The 21,512-nt window shown below is 47.2% G+C and overlaps 1 protein-coding gene across 11 annotated transcripts in view; it reads left to right on the forward strand.

The window, feature by feature from the left end:
* The window catches only part of NUDX1 (nudix hydrolase 1), an 87,584-nt gene that overhangs the window by 63,717 nt on the left and 2,355 nt on the right, over positions 1-21,512 (forward strand). For 6 of the 11 annotated variants that reach the window (XM_086810629.1, XM_086810630.1, XM_086810627.1 and 3 more), the window contains exon 4: positions 5,145-5,238. The exons of the other annotated variants lie outside the window; for them this stretch is intronic. In XM_086810629.1, the coding sequence (XP_086666755.1) occupies positions 5,145-5,238 (94 nt within the window). The remainder of the gene's footprint in view (positions 1-5,144; positions 5,239-21,512) is intronic. 11 annotated transcript variants of the gene reach the window in all.

The following is a 21,512-nucleotide window of genomic DNA, read 5'->3' on the forward strand; positions in this document are numbered from 1 at the left end:
TATGGGCAGCCAATGCAATCATAGATCTTATTGTGGTCATTCTCGAAGTAAGAATGCAGTTTTGATATCCAATTGATGCACTTTCCATCCTTTATGGGCAGCCAATGCAATCACAGATCTTATTGTGGTCATTCTCGAAGTAGGAGCAAAAGTCTCTTCATAATCTATTCCCTTTTTCTGGGAGTAGCCTTTAGCCACAAGTCTTGCTTTGTACCTGTCAATAGTACCATCAGACTTTCTTTTGACTTTGTACACCCACTTTGTGCCAATTACATGCTTGCCTTTAGGCAATTCCACAAGATCCCATGTATTATTCTTCATGATAGAAGAAATTTCAGCTTGCATAGCTTGCAACCAATGCTCATTCTCATGTGCTTCTTCATAAGAAGGAGGCTCTTCTGAATCAAAGAGACCACCCATTGCGAATGCAGACTCCCCACGATGTACATTCAAAGCATGGCTGGAACTAGGCCTTGTTCTACCTGTGAGTGGAGCTGCAAGTTTGCTTTCTTGCAAAGTTTTCAGCAACCATCTTGGCACTGACTTGGCTGTGTCTATGGCTGTTTGCTCTTCCCTCACAAGATCTTCCACTTCTTCCACAGAAGGGGGCTGAATGGCTGGCTGTTCCACATGTTCTACATGTGGATTTTCTTGTGTAGGGGCTGGCTGATCTGAATCCCCCCTAATTGCAATGGGTAAAAGTCCATCAAACATGTCCTGTATGCCTGTATCATTACTTTTATACAAGCTGACCATGGGCTGTTCTGAATTTTCAGCAAATACCACATCTCTACTCACAAAAATCCTTCGTGTAGTTGGATTATAAAGACGGTATCCTTTGCTTTCATTGCTGTAGCCCACAAAAATGCATTTAATTGCTTTGTCATCAAGCTTTGTTCGGAGTTGTTCTGGCACATGTGCATATGCCAAACACCCAAATGTACGCATATAATCCACTGTTGGCTTTCGGCTATACCAAGCCTAAAATTGTGTTATGGTTTTCAAAGCTTTTGTTGGACACCTGTTCAACACATGAGTTGCACACATTATAGCTTCCATCCAGAATTTGTGAGGCAACTTTTGTGCTTTCACCATGCATCTTGCCATCTCCATGAGAGATCTATTTTTCCTCTCAGCTACACCATTCTACTGCGGTGTATAAGGCACAGTACATTGGTGTTTGATGCCCTTTCGAAGCATATAATCCTTGAATGCATTTGACATGTATTCTCCACCTCTATCTGAGCGAAGTGTTTGGACTTTACATGCACACATATTTTCAGCCATTGCTACAAAGTGTCGAAAGCATGTAAACACATCTTCTTTCGCTTTCAAAGGGTAAGCCCAAGCAAACCTGGAGTAGTCATCAATGAATGTGACAAAGTAAAGATGCCCCCCTATGGATGGTGTCCGCATTGGACCACATACATCACTATGTATGAGCTGTAATTTACTTTCAGCTCTAACAGCTCCATCTTTGGGGAATGGTTTCGGTTGCATCTTTCCCAAAATACACCCCTCACATACATGTCTTGGTGGAGACTCAAGAGGTGGCATATTATCAACCATATGATGCTTCTACAAAAGCATCAAACTCTGAAAATTTACATGCCCAAAACGAGCATGCCATAGCTCTGCATCATGCATAGCAGGAGTGTGGGCAGCCACTGTATTTACATCATAAGTGCGCTTGTCATAGCTGTCCAGCTTATACAAGCCTTTGTATCGTGTTCCAGAAGTGACTATTTCATAACCCTTTGATGGGTCTTTTACCAAACACTTCCCGTCTTCAAATTCAACCTTTAAACCTTGGTCGTTTATGGCTGAGACGGAGAGCAGATTTTTCTTTATCTTTGGAACATACAATACATTTTTCATACATATATTGGCACCATTGGCTGCAATAAGTATGACATTACCAATTCCCTTTACTGGATATGTGGTATGATCTGCACATGATACAGTGCGGCCATTTGAAGCATAAACCAAGTGCTGAAATACATCTTTGCATGAAGTGATGTGGCTCGAAGCACCACTATCAAAATACCATGATGCATTCTGTCTGTCAGATGCAATGCAAGACATATCAGTGTCTGAAGTGTCACTAGTGCATGTGACCAAAAAAGTGTACTCTTCCTGGATTACATTAGCTGATTGCTGTGCTTTGTCATCCGAAGAGTCTGCTACTGCATTGCCTGCTTCTTTCTTTTTCTCTTTTGCAATCCTTTTCCTACATTCACTGATGTAGTGTCCAGGCTTATGGCAGTAGTGACATTTGCCCTTCTTTTTGGGCTTGTTTGCATCCCCTTTGTCAGACTTTTCACCACTAGAAGAGGGCTGTCCATGACCATTTTTGGTGACCATCTGTCTGTCTGGGATAACCTCATCAATGTTGAGCAATCGTTCCTGCAAATCTTTCACTTTGGTGAGATGATCTGCCATAGAGTCACCCTCATCCATTGAAAGAAGATCCAATTGCCTCTTCAAGTAGGCAACTCTTGCCTCGTTGCGTACTTGATACATTGCTTCCAATGTGTCCCATGCAAGCTTCGATGTCTTGCATGAACGAATGTGCGGAATTATAGTCCTTTTCACTGAAAGGGCTATCAATGACATGGCCTGTGCATCTCTAGAGTCCCATCTCTTCTGCTCTTGTGTGGGAGCAGGATCTACATCAGGAGCTCTTTGAGCACCTCCTCTTTGAGGCGTGGCTGGCTGAATGGTATGTGGGCGTGTGTCATCACCACACACGATGCCCCAAAGCCCTTTGGCTACCAGCAAATTACGGATCATAAAACTCCAGAGGGAGTAGTTAGATCCATCCAGCTTGTCCTCTTGGGTGAGCACACCAAATACATCTGTAGCATTCTGTGCCATGTCAACAAAATATATCTGCAAGCAAACCAAGCACCAATATGCACTGCTTGGCAACCAAATGTCCTGTGCAAATGTATGCCTGCAAACCAAAGCAAGTGTTAACCTGCCCCAAATTGTCCAATTACACACAATGTGTATACATACGCGACAAATCGCAGCTGTAATGCCCAATTACATGCTCCAATCAGAAAATCCTCAATTTTTATGCACTCCAATCGCTTCAATGTGCATCTAATTGGCCAATTTTCAGAAAAGCCCCAAATTTCTGCAAATGTAAGAGGTTCAATTTGCCAATTTTGACCTCAATTTTGAAAACCCCCAAATTTTTGCAAATTAGAGAGGTTCAATTTGCTGATTTTGACCTCAATTTCAAAAACCCCCAAATTTCATCTGCAATTTTCCTTTCAATCTGACTTGCACAGCATTCATTTTCTGCAAAATTGGCATATGACCTGCACTGCAATAGCTGCAGATTTTGTATTTGGGTTTGATAAAAAATTTTGACAGAGAAATACCTTAAGGGAAGGGCAGCAGGCTTGGAGCAAACAAATTGAAAAGGAACTTGGACAATGGACCAAGTCGTTGCAGGTGGAGACGTTGGAGGAAGTCGTTGCAGGTGGAGAAGGCGGATGGCTGTGGGCAGCCGACGGGGAGCTTGGGTTGAAGCGTACGGAGCTGATGGCAGAGGCGAAGGCGAGCTGCACCAGGCAGGTAACGAGCTAGTCGCTGGAGTTGGGCGGGCATTGAAGACGGAGTCACTGGGCGTTGGTGTCGGGCGAGCCAGAAGCGGGAGACACAAGCGGCGCTGTTGAATAGTCGGGAAGGTGCGCCGGCGGCCTTGGACCAGTGCGGGCGCCTGGAGTCGACGCCAGTCGAGACGGAGCATAGACGGCCGACGGAGCACAGACGGTGGCCTTGGACTAGCGATGGGCGAGCAGTGGAGCCGGAGTCGCTGGTGTCGGAACCGGCGGGAGCCGTCAACGACAGATGTCGAGGTCGCTGGCGGGGAACGAAGGCCACGAGTCAGTCGTGGGCTAGTGCGCGTGGAGGATGGAGCATACGGCGAGCACTGCGTAGACGGACGGACGGACGGACGCGACGCTGGAGCAGGACCGTGACGGAGCAGAACGGACGGCGTTAGGCCGGAGCGAGAGCGGGAGCCTGGACGGAACGGCGGGGCGCACCTGGGCGTTGATGACGGAACTGGGCGGCGCCGGTGCTGGGTCGCCGGCTGTGCAGAGGAAGCGTCGCCGCGAGGCTGGGCGGAGGTGGTGGGCTCCCCACTAGTGTCGCCCGTGTCTGACGGCCGGACGGCTGAGCTCCGACGGACAGAAACACAGCGGCGACGGAATCTGACCGACGGAAAAACGCAGGCGACGGAATTTGGCAGCCTGTGGACGGAATTTCGCAGTTCTTTCAGCAGATTCTGCACGGGCACCACTCCAGGGCCAGCTCCCAGCTCTGATACCAAATGTTGGGTGTTGGACTCACACACTCACACACACAAACCTGCACATTAGGGTTAGGTGCAGGGTAGAGAAGCTCACACACAGAAATGAGAGAGAGAGAGAGAGCCAAAAGTGTGGTATCCACAAAATGCAAGTCAACCCTTGCATGTGTGCCACATCCATATAATATAGAACTACAAAATATTATATGTGTCCTTTCACACTTGATGTCCAAGGGGAAAAACCACATGGGAAAAAGTGCCCTTGGTTAAGCCCTGTTCACACATAGCACTACCATAAGTGAGCATATGCCTACAGTATTATAGCCGCAAACTTCCCAGATGCCATCAGGGAGCTTGTGGGGATTTGAACGCAGAACTCCCCCCTCCCCCTCCCCCTCCCCGCCCCCCTCAACCCCCTTCTTCCTCGGAATCCAAACCGCTAGGCTACACACCCATCAGCGATCGGGGTCTTCTTGGTTATAATTCAGCCATAAGACCATGAGATCATGTTTGCTTTTAAAGTAGGTTTAATTGTTTCCTTTGTTTAATAGTCCTTAACTTTCATCTTTCATTAGTAACGTTAAGAAGAAAATTATTTCAAGTTATATTCTGCTCAATGTGCTTTAGTTATGTGATTACAATTGCAAGCAACAAGATCATTGGGGATGGGATGGAGCATCCAATAATAAAGAGCTAACTTAATATCGTAAAACACATTGTACAAGTTTGATTTGTTATAATAATGGACTTTTCTATTTGAACACAACTTTTTTATAGTTCAGAGCATTGGTGATCATTGTTCAATCTTTCTATGCAGGTCCACGTGTTTAACGTTTCCCATTTTATTGGCAAGCCATGTGAAACAGATGAAATGTCTCCTCAGTGGTTTTGGCATAAAGAAATTCCTTTTAGTGAGTATTTCATTGATACTTTTTATTCATTGAATATTGGAATAACAATAGAACAAAAAAACTTATTATCCTATTGAAGGAAAGAGAAGAAAGATTGTATTAAGGGTCTATGAAAGACCCAAAGGGTATATGAGACTAAGAATGAGAATATCTGGATGCCAAAAAAGCGAAAAAATAGAAAATGGGCCCACATTAAAAAAATCTTTTCAACAAGAGAATATCCATGGAAGAGTGAGAGTGAGACATTGTCCTTGTGCATGTGAGGCGGTATAGTTTGTCCTTATTATGTACAGAACTGCTTGGGGCTCATGGGGGGATAGAGAAGGGGATGATGAGGCGGATGAAAGATGGTGGAATGACTTCCCTGTACGTTTGAGGAAAGTGAGGATAAAGACGAAGAAAGCAATCCATTTAAGAGAAGCAAGACCTTCTTGGACTCCCTCGGGAATGATGCAATCTGTGAACAACATTGCTTGGGCTAGAGGAAGAGTAGTTGAATGTGCTAAAATCATAGTTGTTTCTCGTACCAATACGAATCCATTCGTACCGTACGGTTCGTACGGTACGGTACCGTGTGATATCGTACGGTACAAGTCCCCCCCCCCCCCCCCCTCCCCCCACACACACACCTTGAGAAAAAAATTCCAAATGCTAAAAAAAAAAATAGAAATCCTGTTAAACGAAGATCCCAAATGCCCGCAATAGTTCGCAACTTTCGTGTCCACTTAGTATTCCGTATGGGGTTGCTGAGAGACCCAAAAAATCTGGCAAGGTAGACTGGTAGTGTATACTTGATTGGTAGGATGAGAGAATCTTGCTACATCACTTGGAGATCCCTGTAAGTAATAGGTAAGGCTAGACAGTCAGATCCTCAAGTTATGTATGAGAAAGAAGATTTGGACATGGCCATTTTGATCTAGAGAGGAGTCCCTAAACCTATCACCCTAGATGCACTGCTCGTATTTGTGTAAGGACGGTCCCTTAGTCATAAACGCTACACTGGGAGACCTTTGGTATTGCATTACCCATGCAGGTTCTTTTTTGGAGACAATTGGGAGATCCAACTGGGAGAGACACATCTCCATGTTTTGGTTCCTCAAGCACTGTAGACTCCTCCCCCCCCAACCTTCCCTCACATTTAAGCTTGAAGCTCCATAGTTTGTAAGTGTAAAAAAAAAAGCTGTATTTCATCGTATGGTATCCAAAAATTTCATATCGTACCAAAAATTCCCGTACAATATCGTATTTTCGTACCGTGACAACTATGGCTAAGATGAGCCGCCAAGAGAACAACATAGGTTCTTTGGTTCTCCCGCTTCATCTACCACCTTGTGCATGCACACCCCCCTCCTCTCTCTCTCTCTCTCTCTCTCTCTCTCCCCACCCCCCCTGCCCATGTGTGCTGGCCCTTGTGAGAGACTCCTCCCAAGGATCACCTAATACACAGGCATAAACAAGATTAGAGAAACCAATTAAAATTGGTGTAGGAAAGCTCACCTCCCAACCATAGGTTCGCGTCTGCAAAGCCTCCCTCGAGCCAGGGGCTAAGGTTTCACTCCCATGAGTCCATGCTCGTAATAGCCCGGACATCCCATACCACCAATGCGTGCCCACAAGTGCCCCACCAGTGCGTGCCCACAGGTGTCCTCGGCAAGACTACCTGCCCTGATCCGCCATGCCGATGGCAAGAGTGAGCCTGTTGGTCCAATTTTAGACCAAAATGAATCAATAATAACCCAAGACTCACTTATATAGTGCTTATTGTTGCTATAAATAACAATCTAGTCATAAATAGCCAATACCCTTCGATTTATTAAATTTGAACCTTAACCACCTAAATTTTCTTGCTTTCCCTAATCCCAGGGCTCCCCTAACCCTGCTCGATTAGTCCCTAACCCCCAGGGTTAGTGCTAGGTACATAACATTCCTCCCACTTTAGAACCTTTCCACTCTTGGAAGTAAATGAAGGAGAAACCAGCTACTTGCATCAACTATCTCCGAATTTAATGTTATACCGGCTATGAAACCACGTAACCACGTATCAAGGAACTAGCTCAACTGAAGTTGCTGTTCCTCCAACATATGACCGTGGGAACAAGAGGAAAAATACAGAACCTTCTCAGGTCCTTGAAGAACATAAACCATCCTTCAATCCTCTAACTACTCATGGAATTGGAAACTTGAAAGACAAATATCTGCTAGGTGTAACATAATACCCATACTTACAGGATCTTGTAAATCCTCATACCTATGGGATATCATATCTCCCTCTTAGAGACTCCTAACTATCAGGCACCACAACTGTGTCTCCTTCAAGCTATCAAAGTTTGAGGGAATCTAGATTTGAACCCAACTCCTACCAAACATATTCTAGCTATTTCTAGAACCATATGCTCAGTAGTACCATAGGCAAACTTGACCATAGGGATGTACCTCTTCCAATACAATGGTCGCATGGAGTCATATGCACAATGCATAACCTCCAAAACCTGATCCCACCCTCTCTGTCTGCCCATCGGATGGAGGATGATCACAAAAACACAAGTCCATCGAATCTCCGGATGACCCGTTGTAGAAGCATCATGACAATTATAAGAGCTCTCTCCTAATCTCAACACAATCGAGTACAGAGACTAAATCATCACGGAACAACAACCGTCCAAATAAAAGTACAGACTATCGTCCATCCTAACAAATGATCCCCGAGTCTTGGTCTAAATCAATGGAGCTCCCTGCCTGGACCTACTGCCATGCCGAATGAAATTCCCATTGCCCAACATAGCCCTCTCAAGGAATCATGCAAGTCAGCACAAAATCGGGTAAAGGATTCACCCACTTAATCCTGGCAACCCCATCCAAGTTACCCTTCCGATTTCCTTGTCAAGTCTTTCATAACTCTTTCTACCATAGGGGTTATAACTATCGCTCATAAGGACAAGACATAGCAAGGCTATAAAATATACACACGCAGAAACTCTACAAGGTACACACAATATAAAATTTCCTTGAGACTTTTAAAGGTGAGTTAGGGTGATCAATCCTTTCCAAACTAAGTCTTGGTGCTCTTCACCGCCACCCCATGTCACGGTCCACTCTACAGGTAAACCATTGGAATAATAGTGATTTAACTCACACATGTTCACACATCTGACAACTCTTGTCCTAATGGAGTCCCAATCGTGAGATATTCCGCCTATTGTCAGGTAGTCCCCTCCTCCCCGAGCTAGCTCATCATCAATCGTGTGATCAACCAACCATCTAGCTAGAAAACCACAACCTAACTCAGTAGAGAAAACATATGCGTACTCTGCACTAATGCTTCCTAGTCTAGTGTTTCCCAAACATCTAAGTTAATTGTTATAAATCACAATTAACATCAGATGAAAGGGTACCAACACATTTAAACACTTCATAACAAATATAGATTATATTACAAAATCTTGCTGAGGTACAAAAATAGAGGGGTTGGACCGCAAAATCACCCTTCAAAATACTGGAGCATCTTCCATTACAAAGGACAAAACATGACTCTTTCAATCTACATGGACACAACTCTGAATATATATTAGTAATTGAGACATGCCCTAGATCTGTCCAAGTCCCCCCTCTAGGTGCACACGATACACGTGATCACTCGCTTGTGTCTTCACTCCCAGCTTTTGTTCATTTTTGGCATTAATGAAGTTGTGAGTACTACTAGGGTCAAAAAAGGTGTGCGCAGCCTTCCCTAACACCAACTCATACATATGTATCAAGTCGTTAGGACCGAAGATTGCCATGTAGAGAACACATTCCATGCAAGCACTCTAACCCAAAACAAAAATATATACGGAAGAACTTGAGGGTCACCTTAAACTTTGGTCAAATAAGCTGCCTTAAACTTTGGTCAAATAAGCTGCCTTGGTCTTTGCCTTCAGATAACTTGCCTATATGGCCCTTTTGACCGCAAGAGAAACACCTGCCCTCGCTAATGTTCTGGAGGATCCGCTGATGCTTTTTATCCTTCTTTGGATTGGGTTCGCCCGAAGATTGGGTTTGGTCTTGCGGAGCCTTCTCAAACGCTTGGAAGCCTGCTCAAAGGTTTCTTTGGTTTGAGGTTTCTCAGAGGCATTCTTCTGTGTATGGCTGGCCTCGTCTCTTCATAAATCCTAGCATACCGGATGGCATCCTCTAGTGTCTTGCTATGATTGTCCTTAACTTGGAGCTTATGTTCCCTTGCCAACCCATGGATATAAAAATAGAGGTGGGACCGCCAAAATTACCCCTCAAAACACTAGAGCATCTTTCATTACAAAGAACAAAACACCATCCTTTCAATCTACATTCATGCATAACTTTGAATATACATATCAGTAAATAACTAAGACACACGCCTGTCCCAAATTTGTCCAAGTCCTCTCGGTTGCGTCTTCACTCTGAGCTTCTACACAAGTTTGGCATTAATGAAGGTGTGAGTGCTACCAAGGTCAAAAAAGGATGTGCACAATCTTCCCTAACACGTACTTATACCTACGTATCAAGTCGTTAGAACCGAAGAATGCTTTGCAGAAAACACATTCCATGCAAGCACTCAGACCTAAAACCACAATATCTACTGAAGAACTTGAGGGTTACCTATGACTTCAGTCAAATGAGCTGCCTTGGTCTTTGCCTTCGGATAACTCGCCTTCATATGGCCCTACTGACCGCAAGAGAAACATATGCTCTCCCTAATGCTATGGAGGATTTGTTGATGCTTCTGATCCTTCTTCGGATTGGGTTCACCTAGAGACTGGGTTTGTTCTTGTGGATTCTTCTCAGACTTAAACATCTGTTTATGCTTGGAAGCTTGCTCAAAGGTTTCCGTGGTTTGAGGTTTCTCAGAGACATTCCTTTGCATTTGGCCAGCCATCATTTGTTCATAAGTCGTAGCATACTGGATGGCATCCTCGAGTGTCTTGCTATGATTGTTCTTGACTTGGAGCTTGTGTTTGCGTGCCAACCCATAGATAGAAACCCACACAACGTTGTGGTGCCCATGTGTGCCGATTGGGACGTGTCGAAAGACAACTTCTTCATGTCCAAGTCTGTAAACTTGGCCACTATATCAAACATTGGTTGCAAGCAATGTCTCAAACTCTTCCCCCATGTACTCGGTTTATTTCTGAGTTCTCTCCACCATGTTAGGGCTTTCTCCTTGAGGAGACCCCTAACCATTGGAAGCTTCCGAGCTTCTGAGAACGGGTGAAACTCAAAGTGTACATTCCAACGGGATTGAGCCAAGAGTCAACCACCTTGTGGGTCCTCTCCTTTCTCTCACCCATAGATGCCTCGGGTGTGAACGAAGGAGCTAGTGCTTCCAGTCCCGTAGGAGCCATTGCACCAATCACCGCTCTCTGAAGTACAACCAACCGATCCCGCAAAAGCTGGATTTCTTCTTGAAACTCTACCTGGAGTTGAGCCATCTCCTCCTCCAAGTAAGCTTACTCAACCCCCTTGACCACGTCCTGCTGCACCACAACACCCCGAAGGACGATCTTCCTCATGGTCGGAAACATCGTCAACAAAGTGGAGTCGTGCTGCCATGGTAAAGGGAGAAGAAAGGTCTACTGCTGCTGCAAGAGACTTACATGACCGATTCTAAAAGCCGAGGAAAAAGTTTCACGCGAGAAGCATGCAAAATAAGGTGACCTTCGTACTCCACGCATGAAAGATGAAGATCTGGCTGCGAATCCTCACAACGGGCTACCTTCAGTTGATTTTTAATGGGTTGAGCACAAAGGGCCTAAGGCCTTCCCTTTTATGGTAGTTAAGAAAACCCCCAAGTGCTTTTTCCCAAACAAACAGGCCTTTTTTAAGATGTGCTGGAAAAACTGCCCCTTGCTTTTTCAATGAAAACAGCCCCATGCTTTTTATAATAAATATAGCATAGTTGTTGGCTTTTTTTTTCCGGGAAAAAGATCCTTCAATTAGTTAAAGAAAAATCAGCCACAAGGGGCTAAGTACAACCACAACGGGCTAGACACAAACTCGCCTCATATAAGGGTGGGAAACAAGTGATCAAAGGGGAAGAGATGCTTCTCCTCCAGCTGGCCACCCTGTGAGGAGAAGGCTATCTCATACAGGGCCGCGCGGGGGGGGGGGGGGGTGGTGTGCGGGGGGACGTAACCCTTGATGGCCTCGCTGCATCTAGCACGCCAGATGTGCCAAGTTGGTTTGCTACTGCAAATCTCCCATCCCTAGCATGAGCGTGGTCGCCAGTCACCTGTCAGTGGGGCTGTGACTGGTACTGCTGCAATATGATGGTGGGAGACGTGAAGGGCTAGTCCTCCCCCATCCTCCTCATAAGTCCTGACCACTCTAGCCTCAGTGGCCCAAGCGACAGTACCCCAAGTGATGATCCAAGTCGATGCCCTGTCCATAGCAAAGATGCGGAGAATCTACTGCCAAATCTGCTTAGCCTTTGGGCAATCCCAAAGGCAATGTCGCTGAGACTCCTAGGGGGTGGCTGCACCTCGGGCAAGCTACTGACCAACCTCCAACAGCCAGCCAAATACCGACCGCCAAACTCTTGTGTGCCATCAACCAAAGAAAAAGAGTGATCTTCCTTGGCCGGAAGCTATCCCAAAGCCTCTTCCAGAAATCTGAAAGGAAGCGTTGTGATAGGCCCTGAGACTGCGAGTGTGTTGCTGTTGCCGGAGTGCCATCTATCTCAAGCATCTGGATCTTGCGGCCAAGCCACGCTGTATATGCAAATAAGGGGTCATCCATAGTCTCCTCCCGATCTACAGGATCATGCCACTCTCCCGGGTCCCACTGTAGCCGCGTGAGAGGTCGGCACTCCCAAATCCATAGCCGCCATAGTCTCTCCCTGGCCACCTTGGCCAATTCTGGATCTATGTGCCATTCCCATGCCCGAAAACCAATCACCCTCACGCTTTGCAAGGTGCAGCCTCTTAAATCCTCCAAGGGGTGCTCTGATCTCTCTAGTTTGCCATGGGATCCAATAGAAAAAGTGAGCAGACCACTGTCCTCATTTGCTCCATGGACCGCCACGAGGATATCGTGTCTGGTAAACACGTCTAGCCACACCGGGGGGGGGGGTCGGTCACGAATAGGAGTCTGAGTTATAGTTGAGTCAATGTCGATGCTGAGCCTGTCTCTATCCCGGATCCCTTTTAGGTCTCTCTCTTGCACCTCCTGAGGTAACTACATGTATGCAATCCAATCTCTGAGAGACCTGGCTGGTCCCATGCTGAAGGCGCCCCAAGATATATGCGGTCGGGCCCCTAGCATGTGGCCACTGGGTAAACGGATCAGGGGGGTTCCAGACCAAAGGCTGTCGAAGCTGCTCCTCTGAGGCAACTGGAACACTGTCTAAGGGCTGGCCTGAGATGATCCCAAGCACGAAGTAGTCTAGCTACGAATCTGTCCTCAAAGACTGGGCTTTGTGAAGATCCATCTAGTACTTTGCGGCCACGGGCCCCCAAGGCTCGGAGTGCAGGTTGAAATCTTGGCCCAAGAGGAAATCCTTCAAGGGCTCACCACCGGGTAGGACAATCAACTTACCCAGCAGGGCACGGCCTTGTATAGTGGGATCGCGATGAGGCCAAGCCCCCCTCTGCTATGTGGCTGAATGATCACTCTCCATGCCACATTGGCCCTAGCTGGTGTTACATCCCAAGGCTAACCAGGGTTAAGACCCTCGGGTTGGGTTAACCATAGGTTGGGGTTAGGCATCTTAAGTGGGGAGATTAGTAGCTTTTATGAGACGTGCTATATTTGGCTCCTAGTTCATAGGAGGCCTATATAAGTCACTTTATGGGTTAGTTTGAGAGAGAGCTCCTCAGACCCAGACTTCAGGCCTTTAGACTACTCTGTGCTTACATCCAGTGGGTGTGTACTGGTGGTATGGGACGCCAGGGACTTTGCACGTGGAGCCATGTCTCGGATGCTATTGTTCCCCCGTGCTCGGGGGTGAGCCTGAATGGCTTTATGGTTGGGCTGTGAGCTTGATGCTGTCCTTACGTTTCCATGCTTATGCTTAATTGCAGGGTTTATCTGGTTGGGGCTTTACATTGGTATCAAAGCTAGACCTGCTCGGATTAAGCTTGGAAATCTCCGAAAGAAGGAGAGGAGAAAATCCATCACCTGGGTCCTCCGGAGCTTAAGTCGTCGGGTTACTTTTTTGCTTTCCAAGGTCTGGGTGGTATAGGACGCTTGGACGGAAGGTAGGGAGTAACCAGACTTGAGGGAGAAGATCGGTGTGGTTGGATGTGTGGGAGTTTTGCAAAGAACTCCATATCCATGTGAAAAAGCAGTGGGTAAGCATTGTGCTTTTTCGAGTTTTGTACGGGGGAATTGTTCGCCCTAAAACCTTATGTTTGTACCCGTCGTCGTGTGCTTTTGCATCTCTAGGTTTCACCCCATAGCTTTTTCTCCATAGCTGAATTATTAGGGTTTCTATGCGGGCTGGTCACCCTGTCTCCGAGTGCTGCCATGAACAGCCCTGCTGATCGCCATGAACGGGAGGAAAGAGGGGTGTGAAGAGATGAGCATGCTGTAGGTTTTGACATGTGCAGAGAAGGCTGTGTGGGCACTGTTCAGAGCACAGAGAGAGGGGAAAAGCACTGCTGTGAGCCGATTCAGGCTGTCCTGAGTGACTACCCATATGTGGTTGTGGTACCCATGTGTGGGCATGCCCGGGTGTGAAGGGGGATGCCCCGCCCCATAACTGGGCTGGACGGCCAGGATATGGGCGCATATCAGTAGGGGCCAAGTACTCCATATATGGCATGTAGGTGCGTGTAGTGTGTGAAAAAGCACACGTGGTGCTTTTTGCCTAAAACAGGTCGATTTGGAGCTTTTCTGGAGGGCGCACAACTGAGATGCTTTTTTGGAGCCAAGTATTCTTTTTTGGGTGTTTTGTCACTTAAGCACATAGAATTCTGAAGTCAACCAGAATCTGTGCTTTTTGACAACCCGAACTGCCTGCTTTTGGGTTTCCTTCTTGTGCACCACTTTTCTTCTCTGCTTTCGCCTGCTTGGAAAAGTTTACACCACCACCTCAAGCTTTTACTCTCTCTACAAGTGCTCTTTCCGGACTGATTCATGGCTGAATACATGGATACCTCGGTTTCATCTGTGGAGGTGTCTGGACCTTTGTCAGCCTCTCCTGCAACAACTCATAGTGGCCATAGCGTGTCCGAAACGCAGTCTTAGGCACTTCCTTCGGTTTAATCCTTATCTGATGATAGCCTAACTGTAGATCAATCTTGGTGAAATACTTAGCACCCTGAAGACAATCCACCAAGTCATCCCTCCTCGGTAAAGGATACTTGTTCTTCACAATAAGCTTGTTCAAGCCTTTGTAATCCACACAGGAGCGCATACTACCATCTTCGGAAGGTCCTTGAATGGCCTATTCCAAGGACGATTTGGCAAGTGAAATCTTTTTTGGGATTCACTGGCTTTTTCAGGAAGTTCATCAAGAATTATGCCAAGATTGCTGCCCCTTTGACTGAACTCTTAAAGGGGGTGAGAAGCAAGAAAGGCAAGATAAGTCCTCCAGTGGTTTGGAGCGAGAGGTTGGACCGGTGTTTTAAAGCACTGAAGGAGCTTGTTACCTCAGCGCCTATGTTGCTGATTGTGGATCCCAGTAAACCTTTTGTGGTTGAAACGGATGCCAACGATTATGCAATAGGTGTTTCCCTATTCCAAGATGGGAGGCCCATAGCATTTGAAAGTAAAAAGCTTTCAGATGCACAGATGAGGTACCCTACCCAGGAAAAGGAGCTTCTGGTTGTTGTCCATGGGATGAAAATCTGTAGACACTATTGGTATGGGTCTCGATTGTAGTCTGGAGGATAGATCACCATTCGTTGAAGTATATTTGTGATTAGCCTGACCTGAGGGGTCAGAAGGCCAGATGGGTTGACCTCATGCAGGAGTTTGACTTTGAGATCCGTTATCGTAGGAGAACGACCAATCGGGTCGCTGATGCCCTTAGTAGGATCCCCGAGGTCAATGCTATCTCTTTTGCTGAGATAACGACTGACTTTTATCTCTCTCTCAAAGGGCGTTGCCAACAAGATTCCCATTTTGGTAGAATCTGGCAATTGGTCTAGGTCGAAAGCAGCCTGCGAGATCCGAGTGTTTCGGACACTTCGGTGAGTGTTGCTAAGAGAAAGATATTGGAAAAGTATTCCATTAGAGGTGGATTACTATTCAAGGATGGCAAGGTTTGTGTGCCTAGTGATCGGCAATTGGTCTAGGCCGGAAGCAGTCTGCGAGATCCGAGTGTTCCGGACACTCCGGTGAGTGCTGCTAAGAGAAAGATATTGGAAAAGTATTCCATTAGAGGTGGATTACTATTCAAGGATGGCAAGGTTTGTGTGCCCAGTGATCTGGACATCCAAACTTTGATATTGCATGAGTTCCATCACGCACCTAGTGTGGGGCACTCAGGCATACATAGAACCTTAGCCTTGGTTGGCCGGCATTTTTACTGGCCGCGCATGAAGTCCTTTGTTGAGGATTATGTGCGGAAGTGTTCCCAATGCCAGCTTAACAAAGCTAAAAGGCCTAATTTAGAGTTGGTGGGTTGTTACATCCTTCGCAAATTCCTGAGAACAAATGGCAAAGTATCTCAATGGATTTTGTAGTTGGATTACCCCGGACTAATAGGGGCCATGACTCAATCTGGGTTGTTGTAGACCGATTGACGAAGATGGCAAGATTTATCCCTACTAAGTCGACGGTAAAGACTCAAGAGTCATGAGTTGGCTCAGCTCTTTGTGGAGCAGTTGTACAAGCTTTATGGACTGCCTGAGGAGATTGTCAGTGACAGGGATCCCAAATTCACTGCACAATTCTAGCAAGCTATTTTCCAAATTGGAAACACGCTTAAGTATGTCATCTTCGGATCATCTTGAGTCGAATGGTTAGACGGAGAGGACTAACTAGACTATGGAGGATATGTTGAGGGCGTATGTCTCCAAGAGACAGTCTGAGTGGGAAAGGTACCTCCCACAGATTGAGTTTGCTTATAATAGCAGTAAGCATGCGGCTAAGAGCTATAGCCCATGCATGCTTATGTATGGTTTTCAACCAAAGTCACCTATAGCCGTTGGGCTAAGGGGAGTCAAATTGCAATCAGTAGTGGACTTCCTGCAAGATATGCAAGACATGCTGAAAATTGCAAGGGAAAGCGTAAAGAGTGCTCAAGATCGTGCTCAGTTTTATGCCAACCAACGACGAACCCCCAGAGCCTGACAAGAGGGCATGTGGGTGTATCTTAAAGTCCGAAGGGACTCTAAAACGATGAGAACTAGTAAGGTTTACAAGTTGTCTTCTCGATGTTGTGGGCCTTATCAAGTCACAAAGAAGATTAGTGAGGTAGCCTATCGGTTAGCACTTCCTTCTGGAATCAAGATTCACCTTGTTTTTCACATCAGTCATTTAAAGGAACATCTGGGTGAAGATGATGAGATTGTCCCAGTGGAGGAGATCCCTAACCTCGAGGACATGACTAGGTATATTCCCCTAGAGCGTGAGTTGGTTATGGATCAACGTACTAAGCGGTCTCGGTATACCGTTTATTCAGAGTACTTGATCAAGTGGAAGGGCCAGTCTGAGGTCGAGGCTACATGGGAGTCAGTGCGTAGTTTGAAGAGTCGATTCCCCGAATTCATTGTTGAGGACATCAATGGTTCAAGAGGGGGGAAGTATGTTACGTCCCAGGGCTAACCAGGGCTAAGACCCTCGGGTTGGGTTAACCATAGCTTGGGGTTAGGCATCTTAAGTGGGGGGATTAGTAGCTTTTATGAGACATGTGCTATATTTGGCTCCTGGTTTACAGGAGGATATAAGTCACTTTATGGGTCAATTTAAGAGAGAGCTCCTCAGACCTAGACTCGAGGCCTTGAGACTACTCCGTGCGTACATCCGGTGGGTGTGTACTGGTGGTATGGGACGCTAGGACTTTGCACGTGGAGCCATGTTTTGGATGCTATTGTCCCCTCGTGCTTGGGCTCAGCCTGAATGGCTCTATGGTTGGGCGGTGAGCTTGATGCTATGTCCTTATGTTTCCATGCTTATGCTTAATCGCAGGGCTTATTTGGTTGGGGCTGTAGAGCTGGCTCCCATCACTTCCAGCCCACAAGAAGTTCCGGATCAAACGCTGTACCTAGCCAATACATGCCTGAGAGAGGGCCCAACACAAAGTGATGTACCACATGGTGGCAAGCAGTACCTAGTTCGCCACCACCAATCTGCTTGCTTAGGATAGCCTCGCGAAGCTCCAATATAAAAGCTTCTTCTAAACACTCAGAAGAAGCAAAGCGAGTTGTTGCTCGGGGGAGAGATCAATGCCAACCTGGCAACTGAGGTAGCGAACTGGAGTGCCCTTCGGGATCCACTGGAAAGCCTCAACTGGTTGCAAGTCGGGGCGGGTGCTGACCCTACCCAAAAACCACACGACTTGTGCCAGTTGATCTGCGCTCCTGATGCATGACAGAAAATCTCGATCGCCTCCACGAATCTCTGGAGATTCCAACATCTCGTGCAAGGTAGGATGTTGTGTCGTCTGCAAACTCTGAGTCCTCCAGCCCCTCTTGCGTGCAGAGGGGAGGCGCAATCCTTGAAGTCCGGTCTCCTAGGCGGAGAGAAAACTACTCATGGCCTCGGCGACAAATAGGAAGAGGTACGGTGCCAGAGGACAGCCCTGTCGAACCGAGAGGGAAAGGGGGAATCTGTTGCATCGGGCTCCCTAAATGAGAACCTGGTTGTGTGATGCTGAATAAAGTCTTGAGACTCCACGAATCCACTCCATGGGGAATCCCACCCGGCTCATTGTGCCCTCCAGAAAGCTCAAATCCACCTTGTCATAAGCTTTCTCAAAGTCTAGGAGTAGCACAATGAGGTCTTCGCATCCTGGCTGAAGTTGTCACCTCCCAAAGGGTAAAGATGTTGTCTAGAATGCTCCGATCCTGAACAAAACCAGTCTAAGTGTCGTGGATCAAGTCTAGGAGAGAAGGCTGAAGTCGCCTGCTGATGGCCTTGGCCAAAATCTTATATGCGTGCTAGATAACGTTGAGATTAGGAAAAGGATCTTGTATGAATTTCATGAGGCTCCTACAGTGGGTCATTGAGGGGTACAACATACCTATGATTTGGTAAGATGGACGTTTTACTGGCCTAAGATGAAGGCATATGTTCAAGAGTATGTGGTAAAGTGTCGTCAATGTCAAGTATAAGGCTGAATGTCTTAGGGCTAGAGGTACGTTGCATCCTCTAGAGATCCGAGGAGGTAAATGGAAGAGTATTTCCATGGACTTCATTTACCACGATAGAGGGAATGATGCTATCTGGGCTATCCGGGTGGTGGTAGACACATTGACAAAGATGGCATGGTTTTTACCTACAAAAGTGACAATGAATTCAACTTAATTGATGCAACAGTGTGTTTAGCAGCTTTCCAAGTTGTATGGAGTGTCTTTTGATATAGTTAGTGATAGGGACGTGAAGTTTTCTCGACACTTTTGGCAGTTAGTTTTCCAGAGATTAGAGACTACACTAAGTATGAGTTCCTTTGATCATCCTTAGTTTGATGGACAAAACAGAAAGAGTGAATTAGGTTTTGGAGAATATACTTCGTACAAGTGTCTCCAAGAGACCATCGGATGGGGAGGAGTATATCTCGAGTTTGCCTATAATAGTGCTAAACATGCGGCTACTAGTTACAGTCCGTTTATGCTAATGTACGGGTACTAACCTAGATCTCCAGTAACAGTTGGACTTAAGGATATTCAGATTGTTGTAGCTAGAGATTTCCTAGCAGATATGCAAGAAATGCTACTTAGTGCCCGAGAGGCTATTGGGAGTGCACAAGATCGTACATGGTTTTATGCTAATAGGCAATGTTAACCGAGGGAGTTTACCAAGGGATCCCCTAGGTTCTATGGACCTTACAGGATGTTGAAAAAGATTAGGGAGGTTGCAAGATGGAATTTCCAAAGGAGTGGGTCCGAGGTGTTTCGGCACCCTACTCGGCTTCACACAACTAGGTTCTTACCAGGGAGCTAGAGCCGACAGATTTCTACTTTCTCGCTGGGTCCGGCAAGACTGCCCTCTAGCATCTTACCTCTTTTTGTTCGTCGTCGAGGCCATGAGTAGTTTTCTCTTCGCCCAGGAGATCCATCTCCAGGAATTGCGTCTTCGCATTTGTGCGCGGGAGGAGCTTCATGATTCCGAGTTCACCGGTGACATGGCAGCATACCTGTCGGGGGACGAGGGGAACCTCCAAAGATTTGCCAAGGCGATTGAGATCCTCTGTCGTGCATCAGGAGCGTAGATTAATTGGCACAAGTTATGTGGATTCTGGGTTGGCTCATCCCCTGCCCCGACTTGGCGTTTAGTTGAGGCTTTTTAGTGGGTCCTGAGGGGCACCCAAGTTGGCATTGTTCTTTTGAGCATTGCTATACTGGAGTTCGACCACGCTTTCTTTAGCTGGCCAGGTTGTGGTGGGGAAAGCCACCATGTGGTACATGACCTCTTGATGGGCTTTCTCGCGGCTTATATTGGTCAGGTTCAGCAACAACTTTCTATGGGTTGGCAGCAACTGGAGGCCTGCTCAGGCCAAGGTGGCATGGAGACTAATCATTCAGCCAAAGCCACGCCCTTTTGGGCAAGTTGATTGTCCGAGGCCTTCCTCCGGGTGGTGAGCCTTGGAAGGACTTCCTCCTGGCTAGGATCTCCACCTGCACCCCGATTCTTGGAGGCCCTTGGCCTCAAAGCACGAGATGGATTTTCACAGAGATGCGGGCTAGTGGCTTTAGCCCTGCATTTGAGGACAGATTTGCAACCAGCCTCTTGCGAGCTTGGGATTGTCTCAGGCCAGCTCTTCAGATCTAGTAGCCTCCGAGGAGCGTCTCCGACAGCCTGTGATTTGGAACCCCATGGTCCACCTGCCTAGTGGTCACATGCTTGCGGCTTACCCACACGTATCATGGGGAGCTTTGAGCATCGGTCCTGCTAGATCATTTGGAGATTGGCTTATACTCAAAGAACTGCCTCGAGAGGCCCAGGAGAGAGGGGCCTTAGTGGGATCCGAGACGGGGGCAGACTTAGCCTCAACATCGACTCCTCCATCCCTTTGGAGTGGTTGGCCTGGATACCGGACCCTCCTTCCCCACCGCAGTGGCCCTGGCAGTTCAATGTGCAGATGAGAGTTCCGTCTTACTCACCTTCTCTATCAGACCTCATGGCAGGCTGGAGAGAGCAGAGACCCCCTTGGAGGATTTCAGGGGATGCACCTAGTAGAGGGTGAGGGTGATTGGTTTCCATGCACATGAGTGGCACATCGACCCTCCACTGGCCAAGGTGGCCAGAGAGAGACTTCGGCGTTTGTGGATTTGGGAGGGCCGGCCTCACACATCTCCAGTGGGATTTGAGAGAGTGGACATGGCATGATCCAGAGGACAGCAAGGAGACGTGTGGCACCCCCTTTTTTTGCATACACTACACAATTGGGACGTAGGATACAGATGCCAGAGGTTGAGGGCACTCCAAGACACTCGCAGTCCCAGGGCCTCTCACCGCATTTTCTCTCAGATTTCTGGAAGAGGCTATGGGATAGTTTTCGGCTGCGGAAGATCACTCTCTTCATGTGGCAGTTGGTGCATAGGAGCTCGGCAGTTGGCACTTGGTTGGCCATTGGGGGTAGGCCAGCATCTTGCCTGAGACTTGAGGAGTCCCAGCGGCATTGTCTTTGGGATTGCGCGAAGGCTCAGCAAGTTTGGCAGCAAATCCTACGCATTTTCACTATGGATCGGGCACCCTCACGCATTGTTTCGTGGGGCACAGTTGTGTGGGCCACTAAGGCCACGGTCATCATGTCATATGAGGAGGGGGGTGGGGAACTAGCCCTTTAGGTCTCACCTTCGTATTCCTTTCCAGCTTCACCTACTGGTCACTGGTCTTCAAGTTCTAGCAAAAGATGGGAGATTTGCAGTAGTATTCCAACGTGGCATATTTGGGGAGCTCGATGCAGTGAAGTCATCTAAGGCACCCTCACCCTGCAAATAACGGAGTCCATCTGGAGCATTTGACCCCTGCGGAAGCGCTGAGAGGCCTTCGTGAGGATCTTGTGTCACTGCCCCTTTCTTATTGACAGTGGTGGTGAAGCCCACTTGGCACTGTAGACCACCTGTGTGGTTGTTTGCTCTCCCCCCCACTGTATGAGATAGCCTTCTCCTAGAGCAGCCAGCCGGAAGAGGAGAGAATCCTCTTTTATG

Source organism: Cibotium barometz, chromosome 16, assembly GCF_041138505.1.
Source record: "Cibotium barometz isolate CiBa-2024 chromosome 16, ASM4113850v1, whole genome shotgun sequence".
Classification (NCBI taxonomy): domain Eukaryota; kingdom Viridiplantae; phylum Streptophyta; class Polypodiopsida; order Cyatheales; family Cibotiaceae; genus Cibotium; species Cibotium barometz.